Genomic DNA, 15,661 nt, shown 5'->3' with positions numbered 1-15,661 from the left:
GGAAGGTGAAGGAAAGCTGTTCTCTGAAGAGAACAGCTCTCTAGCTCTGCACCAGGTAATTAAGGTTAATGATCTGACAATGTAAAGAGAAGCTCTTGCATCTATCATCCAAATACTAGTTAATAACAAACTAGATTTTTTTCTTCCTGCTTGTATTTACTGCAGCTACTGCTGTTGGTATAGTGAAAATCCACATTAAAATGACTTAGTGGCCCAACCACAGGAGAGGATCCCATATCTCTTAAAGTTTTTCTATGAGAAGATGTAGTTGCTACAGACAGAAGAAGTGTATATTGCATAATTCTTATTTGTGTCTCACTTAGAATTGCTACCCTGATACCAGGACTAGTGTTCATAGTATGAAAATACACTGGCTTCTGCAGTATTTCTATTTCGGATCCCATTAACTTAGGGAAGAAACACATTCTGTGGCTTCTGAGTCTTGTAAGATACCTTACTGCCATAAGCAAGAACAAAAGGGTTTTGAGGACCTGACTTCAAAAAATTGTTCCACAGTCAGAACCCCAGAACCCCAAATGTCATCTTAATTCTAATGTTCAAAGACAAGGACCTCCGCAGCTTTGTTACAGCAATCAACTGTGCTTTTAAAGAACCTAGTTGTTATGGCATCAATTCAAAATAAGAAAATGTCAAAATCCAACTAATCTTTATGCAAGGAAAAAGAAAAAATCTCAACAGTTTCCCTGTTCTAGTAGCTGTTGCATGACCTTTTCTGCTGAGATTTGAACTCTTAGAAAAAATGGATGGAAGAACCAACTGTTAATCCTACTGTGAAAACAGAATTTACGAACCTATCTTTTTTGTAGAAGAATTAATGAATCTGTATTAAAAAGAAGGCTTCTTCCTAGTCCTATCCACTTTTGGTTGACAGGTCCCTCATTTACAAGCCAAAGGAAAATTAACGCACTTAAAACATGAGCAATCTTAAGGTCCTGTATCAACACAGTTTTAATTAAAAGGATAACCAAGACTTTCTAGTTCAAAAGACTGAAAGCTCTTCTGCTGAGTGGGGCAAAGGCAAAACAGCAATTGTGTTAATGCAATAATTCAATAACAAATTATGTCAGCAAAGTAGTACAGAATTCTGTTCCTTCAATTAGTGCAGGAGATGGAAAAGATTCCTTATAATTATGTTTTCCTTGCAAAACTTGTTAGTCATTTAGCAACAACTGTTTTTCACAACAAAAATATCTGTTGTTTGCATGCATACATCAGTCATGCCTAACATTTAGATTTAACAGTTTGACAACACAGCTAACATTACTTTGGAAGATGGTATTCTCTGTAAGTACAAAGGCAGCTACTGAAGTAGAAAAGATAGCAAATGCAGAAAAAAAACCCTGATTTCACAAAAAAATGGTTTCTTTTTTTTTTTTTTGTTCATATATTTAGAATTAATTCTGGAGTCTGACTAGGAAAAGAGTCACTAATTTTATGATGAACTAAATCCAAATACACGAGAAAGTTCGAATGTATTTCACAGCTCCACCCACGCTGGTCACCCAGCAGGGTATCAGGTCACAGTGCAGTCGATCAGTTCGACACAAGACCCTACTCGCAGGTCTTCAGCATACCCTGTGGATGACACATCCTGAGGGCAGGACATTGCTGCCTAGCAACTTCCAAAGGCAACTGGCCTTGCAAATTAACCACTTCCTGGATGTTGAATATTGCACAACAGCAATGGCCCCCTGGGGAGCGGCCTCATCTCTTGTCTACACCATGCATTTGCAGAAATGCAAAACTGGCAAAGAAAGCTGATTTATTTTTTACACCTTTCACAAGTTATTTGTTTCCAGAGCAGCCCAGCAGCTCTCACCCCATTTTAAAAAAGTTCAGATCCAAACTCAAGCTTTGACCCTTTAGGCCTGTTTCAAAGGCTCCATCTTTCTTTTTCTTTTCCTATTAGTAATCCCCATGCATGCATTTTTTTCCATTAATAAAAATGGAACAAACTGGAGTGTAAAAGGGTTACAAACATGATTAAAGATTATGGGATAATGCCAAGTGACTTCCATCAAAGCTATCAGAAGAACTAATCCCACTGTGACCTTTTAACGCTGGAAGGCACAGCAAAGTGAAAATTAAAAAAACAGTAATTCAGCTACTGACCTTTATAACATTATTCTCCTTCCCTGTTCCTGTTTGTTTCATCTGCCTTGTCTTTCAGACTGAAAATTATGTAGCATTTGCTGTGAGATTGTAAAATATTTTGCACCATGGTAGGACTGCTATACTTCTGGCTGAGACTTTCAAGGCAGAAATATGCGGTAGACAGAAAGTTGATGCTTCCAGGAAACACCCCACAGTGCACCTACTGTAACACCCACTTGGGCAGGAATCCTGTGGACTTGCTGAATGCATTGATCAAATGTGCAGAAAAGTCTGACGGCTCCCAAAGATGTACAGGCACTGAATGGCTATTTGATGCATATATCACATGTCTAGTATGTTCTTGTTGTGCTGGATTTACCGCAAAGGAGCAGACCACCACACAGCACTTGTGTAGGATACTGGATGCTTCTTGCATATGATACATGCTTGCAGTCTGCACAGAATCAAGGGATGCATCCAGGATTGCCAGATACTTGGAAATCCTAGACAAACATACAACTATTCACAGAAAAAAGTTGCAATTAGAAAAAGAGGATGTCTATGGAAATCCATATGTAAAATAGCCTTGAGAAGGGGAGCACTGGCCAGCTGAGACCTACAGTTACTGCTAGTGTGTAAGTGGATAAATAGCCATTAGCTTCCTAGGGTAGTGAATCACAGACATCTATAACCCTGTCTGTTCTTGATATTTACACCTAGAGGGGATGGAAATAGTCTTCAGGGTAATTCATCTTATTTTCATTTAGATTGTCTACTTGCTATTATTTACTTCTCTTAGTAAAGGTCTGCAAAACTCGCTGCTTGCGCTGGTATCACTGCAATGCTGCTGGAGGCATAGGACGAAAGAATATCTGGCAGTAATCGGCTCTCATGACTCCTAATTGAAGTGATTTATAATTTAGCCTGCCAAGAAGCACAATCAATGAAACACCACAAAGCATTTTTTTTCTCTATGAACATTCTTTCTAGAAAAATATTAACATTATTGCTTTAATGCTTACTCTGGTCCAGAGAGCTTTGTGGATGCTGGCAATGCAGCATCCTGTACCTGATTCTCTACTATGCTACAGCCTGTTTCATCACTAAAATAGAAGTGCGCACATACACCTAGGAGAACACCCCTAAATATCAGCACTGCAGCCTTCAGTAGAGGATGCATGTCAGATGGGTGGCCAAAGCACCACTGATTCAGGAAAAGATTTAACCATGAATGTAGCCTCAGGCATGCAAGTCACTGAAGCCGCCACTTCTGTTCCTGAAATCAAGCATGTGCATTGGACCCTTGCTGAGTCAGCGCCTGAAAAGCTTCAGTTACCTTGTCTTTAAAATAGCGCCATACCTCATCTTCTCACAGCTGGTTTTCTCTCCTTTCATGGATCCCTCTGAACACGAACACTGAGGGATCCTATGCCTTGCAGAATGCAAAACCAGCCCCAGAGCTGTTGGCCACACCTGGGGAGCAGTAGCAGAGGACATGATTCACCAGTTTATCTAAAGGCCTGACAAAAGCACCAAAGTTATAAAGCTGAGAAGGGGTAAAGAAATAAGTCACAGAAGGAAGTAGCAGCAATTTGTTGCCAAGTTTGCTTGGGATTTTTTAGCAAATGGAAGGCCACAGGTGCTGGCTGTGGCACAGTGGCAAACAGAAATCCCACTGCAGTATAACTGAGACTTCACCAGCACCACACCTTATGTTTTGAAGCTGCTGCATTTCTAGAAGCAGATGGCAAATTTCATGCTGATTTCAAAGGCTGCAGAGTCAGGCCATGGGTAGAGGCCCTGCCTTTTTATGGTGCTCTGAATTTTGAAGCCCAGCAGCACTCTGTTACTGTGGCAGCACGCAGAATGGTTGGGCACTCCACATTGCCTAATCATTCCGGTATGCCAGGGTTGCCGTCTTCTAAATAGAGGATAACAGCTGAGCCTAATCAAACTAGACAAATGCACTTTCCAAGATCCCTTTGCAGAATCAGGCAGCTATAATTAAGGGTGTGTTAGTGTTTCCATTATAAAGTTCCACTTTTGAAGGTTCAATCATTTGTATTTAAGACATCTCTGCCAAGTGGCAATTTGGTGTGGAGGGATGAAAGCTTTGAATAAATATCAGCTCTTGCTTGCATTAAATTCAGTAACAAAGATCTCACTAATTTAAACTGTGCAGAATGAGTCCCAGTATTAGTTACTTACCTATGGCAGTTTAAAATTCCTGGTAGGGCTGAAATATTATTTTTTTCCAGAATAATTTCTATTTCTCTTATGAGCAGCTGAATGATATCATAGTTGCTGCAGAGCAAGCAGAAAGCTAATGAGGTCTTTCATATCTAAATCCCAGCCATGTCTCCTTGCTGGAAGAAGGATGTGCTGCTTTGAATGAAAGCTGAGGTGTACCTGCAAGTCCGCTGGTACCAATATCAGCACCTCACAGGGCCAAAGCGTCGTACATGCGCATTATCTTATTGACAGTGTCAAGGAGACAGATGACAAGTTCTTCAAACCTAGAAGTGCCAACTTTTTTTCTTTTACCTTTAATGTGCTGATTGCATCAGAGACGGACTTTTATCCGGACGCTGCAACGCTCTAGCTTGGATGAGTGCCTGAAGGTATGTCAACACTGCAGTCAAACCACTGCAACTGCAAGGTAATACAGGGGTACTCAAACTGGCTGCAAGTTAGTTAATGTATATCCTGCAGCCACCAAACAGAGAGCAAAAGGGACAATTTACTGCCTGACCATTTACTTTGGTTCTCAGGTAGGCTTGAGGGTTATGCTAAGTTTCATGCTGCAATAGCTAGAGGTAGTCACTGCACAAAAACATACTTGGAAACACAGTGAATGCTTTCTGGAAGCAAGGGCCACAAAACACTTAGATTGTTGTGTAGATTTGGGGTGTAAAAAGGCTTAGATGGGTCCTCCTCTATCTTCCTCATTTAGAAGCATTATCATCACTATGTAATACAGGCAAATCTCCCATCAACTACATGAGAAGTTAGAACAACTAACAAAGTTGCTGAATTTCATGTGTCCCTGGTCATTTACACAACCCTAGACAGGTTACTAACATCTCTTCAACTCCAAAATACAGTAACTCAAATTCTTTCTTTAGTGTATCCAGTTTTGACAGAATTTGCCCAAGAATATTACACAACTGTCCCCTAGTTGGATTGCTCAGACAAGCTAGAGTTGACACAAATGAGAAAGTCAAGAAATTCTGGATTAAACTATTGTAAACAATATTTTTAAGTGGCACATTTCTTTTGTTCTCCCTCCCCGAAGAAAAGACTGAGGAAAAATGAGTATTTCTTGGAGTATAGACTGAAGCAAGTAAATTGTCATTCTATTATTCTCTCTCATTTCTTTCTGCACTATTTCAGGCAGCCTAGAGATTCCTGGAAAGAACAGACACTGAAAGCATTTTCATTTATATTAGTGCGTGCCATAAATGGCTAGAAGGGTCTGCTTTACTGAGGACCTCTTTATACCTTGTCCATCTGGTTTCAATCACATCAAAAAAAAGAGCAAGTCTGCTTCAGAATAGCTGGTTCTCGTTCATTACAGTATTCAGTTATAAGTAAATAAATAGGTAAAACTCACATTGCCTGTATGTCATTATCATGATCAGCTCTGATACCTGATCTGATCTCAGAGCATCAATAAGCAGTGGGGTGCTGAGTACTCTTCTCTATACTACACAGGGAGTAGTCAAGCCTCTTAAATAGTATAAAGAGCTGCAATATGATTCTAACATACAAAGGCATGATGTGGTGAGGGAAGAAGTCATTCAGTGCATTAACAGGAGTTTTAATATAAGTTACAGCCAGCATGTGCTGGTTTCTTGGGTAGGGAGATGGTGCGAGTGGCAGTTCTGGAGACTGACTGCTGCTTAAATGTATTTGAGATTTTACATGTGTGTTTAAAAAATAATCTAGACCAACTGTACATCTGAATCCTCATCAAAATGGATACATGCTGTAAGCCTTCAACAGCTGAAGGCAAGCATACATTACATACTCCCAAATATTCTCAGGACAGACACCCTACAGAAAACACTGCAGACTAAAGATCAAACTAAATGATTTAAAGAGTAAATACTTCAACCTAAACCTAACAAATTCTACTTTTTATTCCTTATTTTATCTCCAGTTACCCGGTGATTTTGTCTTGGCTACTGCTTTCTGCTTCAGTTTCATAGTTAAATTATGCACTGGGTTTTCAACACCTCTGTAATGCTTTTCTTGTACAACTTGCTGGTGACAGGTTCTGACCTTCTTCATGCATACTGATGTCCTGTCTCTGGAGAGGCTAAGCGCTGCTGGCCTGGACCTCCGGGTTTCCCAACCACATGAACAGAGCTGGTCCCTGTAAGAAAAGCTTTCATGGGAACTGGACTAGTCATTGACGGAAGTCATCCATGACAGGTATATCTATCTATATATCTGTATCTAGCTATCTATCTATATAGATGATGGCTGTCAGGTAAATAAAGAATAAGATTCAGATTTAAACACTAGCTTCTTAGCAAATTCTGTCTAGCACCTCTCCCAAATCTTCCCGCAGCTGGCACCTAGTCATTTGCTTCCTCCTGAGACTGGTATTGTGAGATTGTACAGTACCTTTATTTCTGTGCTCTGGCCTTGAAAACATTAACTTACTCAATTGCCTAGAGTCACGTGAGTGAGCACCCCCCAGACCTTTGATCTCTGTAACTTTTTATTTCTTTTAATACTCCCCATTTCAGAGATTCTTGTTTCTGTTTCTTCTAATCTCTGAAACCGTTTTGTTTTTCATACTGTTTTTGTCTGTTCAACAGCCCCCTTAGATCTATCACCATGGTGTTAAATATAGTATCGTGTGATTTCCAGCAGTTGACAAAATGCTAACATAATGCAAATACAACAAATAACAAATCCAAATTAAAGAAGACACAGGATAAGAATCACTTTTTATTGATTTTCAAGTATAAAACAAGAATTTCTGCATTTGCTTAACCAAAGCAAATAATGTCTCCTGTGTACCAACATCATCTCTTATAGACATTTTATATCATCATAGTGTATTGTGTTTAATCACTGCAACATATTAAAATTAATTTGTTCAGAGTTAAAAAGAACAAAATAAGTAAAATCTGTGACAAGATTCAATGCATAATTTCACTCTACATTCCTTGCAGAGGACCCACACAGAACATAGAAACACTGCCAGCTCCACAGTCTGGCACTCCTTTGTGAATCAGATCCATTATGTGGGTTGTATCTTTTTGTACCGCTTACCCCTCCTATAGATACTACTTTTAATGGCTCATAGCGCCATGTAACTACTCCAATCCGTACAATGGGGAGCATTACCTCCAGTCCAACCGCAGTACTCTTGCTCATGTCAGATACTGCCTTTCTGCACAAGGGTGCAGAGACGTTCTCCTGCCTAACAGTATCCGATGGCCTCCTGTCAGATCCAGACCCAAGTGCAAGAACCTCCCACAAGCTCAGTCTTTTGCACCAAACTTAACTGCAGCCCAGGATCCCCCTGCCAGCCCAATGCTTCTCTTCCTTGGGTCCTTCAAGTGTCTTCCACAATTCACACTCAATATCAATGGAATAACTGGCAATAAAGGTCAACCAGTCAGATCCAGAATTTCCCTTAAACATATGTAACAACAAAAAAACTTCCAGGGTATTTAATGACAAATATAAAATTAAAATAACCTGCTTAGCAGTACACTGAAAAGTAGCTGTTGTAGGCCATTACAGAAGCAATGAAAGAGCTGCTTTGCTTTTAAGTTTAGAGCTCTAAGTCAGAAGGTCAGATGCAACAACAGGTGAAAACACAGGAGTAGATACAATCGCAGATAGGCCAATCTATACCAGTTCTGCATCTCAGTCAGTGCAAGTTTTCCTACCAGTTTCAAAGTTTCTACACAGTAAATGCATTATATGGAAGAACCTTTGTTGCTAAATTGGCCAGACACGGTCTGAATGCTGGCTGTCGCTTTGTGATGCCAGCCAAACTAACATTAAGCTCCAGCCTAACACTTTTTTTAAGCCTCTGATTATAAAGATTTACAAACTATTAATCCTGGAAAGCTCATTACTAATGGCAGTCCTATTTTAAGTCTACAGGGCTGATAGTGTGTTTGCAAAAAGTAAAACTTCAAATATAAAAATTTAGGTTTTTTTTCCCTCCAAGCACAAGTCCCAGTTAACAGACCATAAAAAAAAAAGCTTACTGCAATCAACAGAAATTCAGTCCTTGAGAAAGTCTGCATTTTTGCTACACCACCCATTTTTCTGGAGCCAAAGCTGAGAAAGCAACCTGTAAAATTATGAAGTGATTGTGTTGCCAGCTGGCTTCAATGCACAGTGAGACCAATCATCACTCTCACAATCAGATAGTCAGTTTTCATCCTTAGAGGACAAGCACTCTAATAAGTACCACGATGGTCAACTAAAAAATGAAGCTATTGTAATTACAGAATGCCAAGGACTTATGTTTCAAAACAGTATAAACCCCTCAGCTTCTTCCCTTCTTCCACAGGATCTAAGATTTTATTTCACAAATCTTGATGTGTAGCACTTTGAGTAAAAGAAAAAGTGAGAAATTTTATCATCCATGTTTCTGTGCAATCTGCTAGGAAGTCAGGTATACTTTCAAATGTGTCTTGTTCATTTTACAATTACTGATATTAGAGTAATCTTTAGATGCTGAAATTAAGTTATAAAATCCTAATTTGTTCCACTGTGTATATAAAATACAGCTGTACCAGTTTTACTCCTGCAAGCCAGTTTAGTTTTGCTTAATGCATTGCTTTGCATCACCATTCTCTTCATCTTCCATTACATGTTAGAACGAGTCAGCCAGGGAAATTCCTAGAAGCAAAAAACCAAAACAAACAAACAAAAAAAATCAGAACAGACAAAGAGTAGGAAGAAAGGGATATAAATATGCATTAACTACCAGATGGAATCTGCAGGAAATAAAAGACTGCTCAGAAAAATGTTGTCAACTCTGGTAACAGTCATTAAAGACAGTATAAGAGCCAATGGAAAAAAAAAAGGAAAGCACATGGTGCAGTGTAAAGGCACCGATTCTCCTATCTTCCCATATTTGCAGAGAATTTTTTGCTTTACAACCATTTCGGACTTCTCAGTAGTTTCAGTGATGCTTCATGAGGATTTAACATGCTTGCCTACATGAGCTTGTGGAAAAAGAAAGTAGAACAGATACATACCTGTTTCTTTCTCTCAGACTGTGGATCAATCATTACATTTATAAGAGAAGGTGTTTGCTTGTCAGCCATGCTTGCTTTCAGAGCATTCTGCAGTTCTTCTGGTGTTTTAACAAAGTATCCTTTACCTCCAAAGGCAGACATAATTTGCTCATAGTGCGAATTTGGCAGGAGAGAAACAGGAGGTATACTGTAACAAAATGGAGAACTCTGATTAATGGCATTGAAGAATTGCCAGGATGACCAATTTAATTATTTCAGCACTGATTTTAAAGCATGAGATGATTCTTGTGCTGGCCTGATGAAGTCTTCTGAGCTGGGAAACTTTGTTTCCTATACCGCTTAAGCTATGTTTATAGCATTATTGATTTTTAGCATTATTGATTTTCATGTTCTGTAGACACTCTTGAGCAGGGCTTTAGCTGAGCTCTCTTCATACAGAGATCTTGCCTCCAAAACCAGAAGCCCATTGTAACAACACAAGCTTAAGATGTCAGGTAATTTTTGAGGTTATCATCATTTTGGAGATTAGCTCACTGTGTACTCTGAACTGTGGGGCCTGTAGTGCTGCAGGAGCCTGAAACAACTAATTGAGTCATCTCTCTGCTACACTGTTGTGTAAACAATAATCAGCAAATAGGTTGGTTGTTTTTGATATCTACTTATTTAGATGAACTTATTTTAGGATTAAGTTCACTTCATGACAGATTTTAATCTGGATCAGGAAACATTAACAGTATTTGTTATATTATATATTTTAACAGTATACAGAATGATCAGTTTGGTTACTTCTTCCTTAATTAACAGGACATACTTTGAAGGCACTCACCATGTAGCAGGCTCTCCAAACTTTAACATCTCCCTCCAAGCATCTGTATCCAAACCAGTGTAAATCCCATTGTTGTTCACTACAATAATCAGGACTGGCAAGTTGTATCTACAAAGAGAGATATTTGGAAGAGTTTGAAAATATCTTTCTGTAAGGTGTTAAAAAGTGTTACTTCCATTAAAAATAAAATAATTTAAAAAGTCACTTCCACGTGAAACATGATCTACTCACCACTGGTAATACATTATGTCAGAACACTAGATAGAGGAAAAAAATCACAGAATCATCGAATGGCTGAGATTGGAAGGGACCTTTAGAGATCATCTAGTACAAACTCCCTGCTCAAGCAGGGTCACCTGGAGCAGGCTTCCCAGGGCTATGTCCAATGGCTTTTGATTATCTCCAAGGAAGGAGACTACAACCTCTCTGGGCAATTTGTTCCAATGCTCAGTCACCCTCACAGTAAAAAAGTTTTTCCTTAGATTGAGATGGAACTTCCTATGTTTCAGTTTGTGCCCATGGCCTCTTGTCCTGTCACTTAGCACCACTGAGAAGTGTCTGGCTCTGACTTCTTTACAACCTCCCTTGAGATATTTATATACAAAGATAAGATCCCCCCTCAGCCTTCTCTTCTGCAGGCTGAACAGTCCCAGCTCTCTGTCTTTTCTCATATAAGAGATGCTCCAGTCCCTGAATCATCTTAGCACCCTTCCATGGACTCACTCCAGTATCTCCATGTCTCTTGTACTGGGGAGCCCAGAACTGGACACACCACTCCAGATGTGGCCTCCCCAGGGCTGAGGAGAGGGGGAGGATCACCTCCCTCAATCTGCTGGCAACGCTCTTTCTAATGCAACCCAGGATACCATAGGCCTTCTTGGCCACAAAGGCGTATCGCTGGCTCATGGGCAACTTGTTGTCCACCAGGACCCCAGGGCCTTTTCTGCAAAGCTGCTCTCCAGCTGGTCAGCCCCAAGCCTGTACTGGTGCATGGGGTTATTCCTTCCCATGTGCAGGACTCAGCACTTCCCTTTGCTGAACTCCATAAGCTTCCTCTCTGCCCATTTCTCCAGCATGTTGAGGTCCTGCTGAACGGCAGCACAGCCCTCTGCTGCATCAGCCACTCCTTCCCATTTTGGACCATCAGCAAACTTCCTGAGGTTGTGTTCTGCCCCATCATCCAAGTCACTGATGAATAAATTGAACAGGTTGGGACCATTATTGACCTCTGGGGGACACCGCTAGGTACTTGGCTCTAGCTAGCCTTTGCACCACTGATCACAGCCCTCTGAGCTCTGCCATTCAGCCAGTTTTCAATCCACCTTACTGTCTGCTCATCCAGCCTGTACTTCATCAGCTTGTCCATGAGGATGTTATGGGAGACAGTGTCAAAAGCCTTACTGAAGTCAAGGTAGACAACATCCACTGCTCTCCCCTCATTTACCCAGCCAGTCATTCCATCGTAAGAAGGCTATCAGGTTGGTGAAGTGTGATCTCCTCTTTGTGAATCCATGCTAACAACTGATCACCTTCTCGTCCTTCACATGCTTAGACATAGCGTTCAGGATGAGCTGCTCCATCACCTTCTCAGGGATCGAAGTGAGGCTGACTGGCTTGTAGTTCCCCGGGTCCTCCTTCTTGACCTTTTTGAAGACTGGAGTGACATTTGCTTTCTTCCAGTCCTCAGGCACGTCTCTTGATCACCGTAACTTTTCCAATATGATTGAGAGTGCCCTTGCAATGACACTGGCCATCTCCCTCAGCACTTGTGGGTGTACTCATCAGGTACTGTGCATATCCACTTTGCTTAAGTGATCCCTAAACTGATCCTCCTCCACTAACAAAGAGTCTTCCTTTCTCCAGACTTTCTCTCTGGTCTCCAGGGTCTCAGATTCCTGAGGGCTGGTCTTACAGTAAAGAGTGAGGCAAAGAGGCATTCAGTACCTCAGCCTTTTCTGTGTCCTTTTTCACCATGGCCCTTGCCCTATTCAGCAGCAGGCCCGTATCTTCCCTAGTTTTCCTTTAGCTACTGATGTATTTATAGAAGCCCTTCTTGTTGTCCTTGACATCTCTCATCAGATTAAACTACAGATGGGCTTTGGCCTTCCTAGTCCCATCCCTGCGTACTCAGACAATATCCCTATATTCCTCCCAGGTTACCTGTCTCTGCTTCCACCTTTGTACACTTCCTTTTTAATGTTTGAGTTTTGCCAGGAGCAACTTGTTCATCCATGCAGCTCCCCTGCCCTCTTTGCTCAATTTCCTGCTCATTAAGATGGACTGTTCTTGAGCTTGGAGGAGACAATCCTTGAATATCAGTTAAGTGTAAATTACTATGACTACGTGTAGAATGACTACATGTATATTTTAGCTTGTTTCCCATTAATTTTTAAGAACACCCTAACAACAGTCTCCCTGGCCTTCTAGTTAACTTGATTATGGCAATACACAAAGAGGGTTTTCTCGAACAAGAAACGGCTACCTGCAAATAGTTTCCAATTCCATGCCAGAAAACCCAAAAGCACTATCTCCTTCTACGCAGATCACTCGTTTTTCAGGTGTTCTATCTTTAGCCACCATTGCAGCGGCTATAGCAAAACCCAGTCCGACTCCCATTGTTCCAAATGTACCTGCATCAAGTCTGGAGGAGAAAACACAGAATTACTATTCCTTTATGCAGAAAAATTCATATAGTTCGATTAATCCATGATGACTTATCTTTAAGAATTCATCATGTACAAATACTGTTTCATAAAAACACTGGTATAAAGAGATGCCAGATGTAAATATTATTATTGTTATAGTGTTTGCTCCTTGCCTGGAAAGGCTACTTTTTCAGTCAAACATGTGATCAACATTGCAGATGTTTTAAATGAGATACACATACTTGAACTCTAATTAAAATAAAATAGCTATTAGCAGGAACTCTTATAGTAGTACTACAATAAAGAAAGAAGTATTCTTGTGTGCTTTTAGGTTGCATAGTAACAATATTTCAACCACATTCAATTATGGTAGAGATAGGCAGACTACATGAAATCTTTCTGCATTTAATTCCCTGAAAATTTAACTAGAAGTCTGAAAGCCATCAGTTAAATCATGCTATTCAAATTCTAGTCTTCTGTTCAACTTTGAAATCAAATTGCAAGCTGTAATTAAGTTAGATCATTTCGGTCAGAAGCACATAATGGATACGAAAGTACATAAAGAACAAGATTATTCTAGGGTTAACTTTTCAAATTTGCTTTCACATATACACAATGCTATCTGAAAAGACAACCATTAAGAGGAAAAAAGAGCAGACTCTTCCCCAGACTTCACTGGAAATAAGTTTTATTCTTTCTTCACAAAAAATACTTAGGTTTATTTACGACAGTAAGTGTTACTTTCATAAGAAGGCTCTAAGCTTCAACATCAGATCAGAAGTTTCGCCTCAGCAGAAAGAATGCACTTTTTTCCCAGTCAAGAAACAGCACTTAACTCCTTCTTATAATAATTCTCTGTGGCCTGGCTTTAATACAGTAACATACCAGCACTTCCAAATTTGGGTGCCTAAATTTTAGGCATGCAAGTTTACATGAAAGTCCTCAATATAAAATCTTATTTTCCGAACGAGTTGACTCATCTTAAGTTCTCCCTATACAAGTGTTACATTTCAAAGAAAAACTTTCATTTCACAGTAAGACTCCAAACTTTTTTTTTTTTTATTTTTAGTTGCATTTACCATTCACTTTGAGCACAGATATAAGCATCTAGGTTAGGGAATTCAATACAATACTGGACAGGACATTAGTAAAGAGCAGGTAACTTGACTTGACTTAATCCCTCCCTCTACTAAAAAGCCAACAACATATTGAATATTTATTTTATTTAAATCCTTTAAAAAGAATTACAAATAATCTAGACCACTGTACTTCTCGGCTATGTGAAAACATTCTATATATAAATCTAGCCCACTGGGTCACAGCACAACAAAGAAAATACCTCACCTTTGACGGGGATGATAGTTTGGAAGCATAGTGCGTCCAATGTCCATGGTGTTTGCTCCCTCACTTACCAAAATGCAGTCCCTGGGTAACAGCTCTCTCATATGATGGAAGACAGTGTAATAATTCATAGGCAGTGATTTCTGTAATTCTAATCCCTTAAAAATAAGAGATATTACTAAATCCTATGCACATAAGGTAAGACACAGAACTGAGATATGTAAATAATACTATGAAAATAAAAATGTACTCTCCTAAGCAATGTTGAGGAATTCGCCTCCCATGCACTACTTCAATGTTTGAAGCCAACAAGGTCACTCTTATTGTACCTATCTGTTTTGACGACACAAGGTTTTATCAGAGGCTTGCTAATGTCAGCAGTCAGCTCCCTTGGCTTGCCTATCATCAACAGGAATCTACTACAAACTCAGTTTAACCTGAGATGGACATGAATTTATTCACACATTGGTTTGACTCTTAATAATCCGAAGTGATTATACTTCCACCAGCTTTACTAAACAGTTACACTACGATCCACACAACTAAAGAAGAAAAACAAAGAACACATCTTCACATAAGTCAGCTTCCACTCAGACTACCTGCCCATTGCTTACAAGGCAGTGCTCACAATACAGTAGCTCTAGATGTGGTCTTCTACTACTGGTTTTACGAACCCAATCAATGGCTCAATGACTTCCACATAGTATGGATTTAGACAAAGCATAGAATACAGACATAATTTATAGTTTAAAAACCTGAGAACAGTCATTCTATACCAGAATGCTATGGAATTTCAAAGTCCAGGTGATATGAATGTCCTAAGTAACTGAGGAGTTAAGGAAACACATCAGTGCTAAAGCTGACTAAATATTAGTACCTGCTAAGGGAAGAAACCTCCTCTTGTTTCTTTAATATAACACTACCTTTGATTTTTCTTCATTGTTCATTATTTTCTCTCTTAGCCTCTTCCACCACAGTGAACTGGAAGGATATTTCCACGGTCTTTTGCTGAATTCTTCTAAAAGCTAGAAAGCATGAAAATATTGCATGTTTTTTTCAACATATCCAAAAACATCAAAAGCACCAAGATTAACGTTATCAAGCAAGATCCCAGCCCAATCATGGTAACACCAAATAGAATCTTTAATATTTAATCTGGGACTATACTGGATGCACAGATTGATTACGTTGCCTGAGAAATGTCTTTCCCTGAACAGTTATTTATTTTATAAGTTGGTGACTTTATGTAAGTCAGAGGAAAGCACACTCAGAACAGGAAGACACCTGACATTACATTACCTGCTTAGTCACTGTGTTTATGTCACCTAATAAACTTGCAGCTGGCCTCACATTATTCCCCAGCTCTTCTGCACAAATATCAATCTATATTTCAAAAAGAAAGACCACCATTAATTGAAGGATATTAAAGGGAAATTTTTTTTCAGTTCAAGTAGTTACAAAGACAAAGATTTTCTAACAATGCGTTTATG

At 39.6% G+C, this 15,661-nt stretch overlaps 1 protein-coding gene across 3 annotated transcripts in view; it reads right to left on the bottom strand.

Moving 5' to 3' along the window:
* Window positions 1-7,064: 7,064 nt before the first annotated feature.
* Window positions 7,065-15,661, bottom strand: part of HACL1 (2-hydroxyacyl-CoA lyase 1) — a 25,591-nt gene continuing 16,994 nt past the window's right edge. For all 3 annotated transcript variants that reach the window (XM_026103743.2, XM_064506245.1, XM_064506246.1), the window contains 7 exons: window positions 15,471-15,554; window positions 15,095-15,196; window positions 14,175-14,329; window positions 12,668-12,826; window positions 10,186-10,293; window positions 9,360-9,546; window positions 7,065-8,997 (listed from right to left, as the gene is read on the bottom strand). In XM_026103743.2, coding sequence (XP_025959528.1) covers window positions 8,965-8,997; window positions 9,360-9,546; window positions 10,186-10,293; window positions 12,668-12,826; window positions 14,175-14,329; window positions 15,095-15,196; window positions 15,471-15,554 — 828 coding nt within the window. In that variant the 3' untranslated portion in view covers window positions 7,065-8,964. The remainder of the gene's footprint in view (window positions 8,998-9,359; window positions 9,547-10,185; window positions 10,294-12,667; window positions 12,827-14,174; window positions 14,330-15,094; window positions 15,197-15,470; window positions 15,555-15,661) is intronic.

Source organism: Dromaius novaehollandiae, chromosome 2, assembly GCF_036370855.1.
Source record: "Dromaius novaehollandiae isolate bDroNov1 chromosome 2, bDroNov1.hap1, whole genome shotgun sequence".
Taxonomy (NCBI): domain Eukaryota; kingdom Metazoa; phylum Chordata; class Aves; order Casuariiformes; family Dromaiidae; genus Dromaius; species Dromaius novaehollandiae.
Note: the sequence above shows the minus strand (reverse complement) of the source record. Positions and strands in the feature narration are given on the sequence as shown.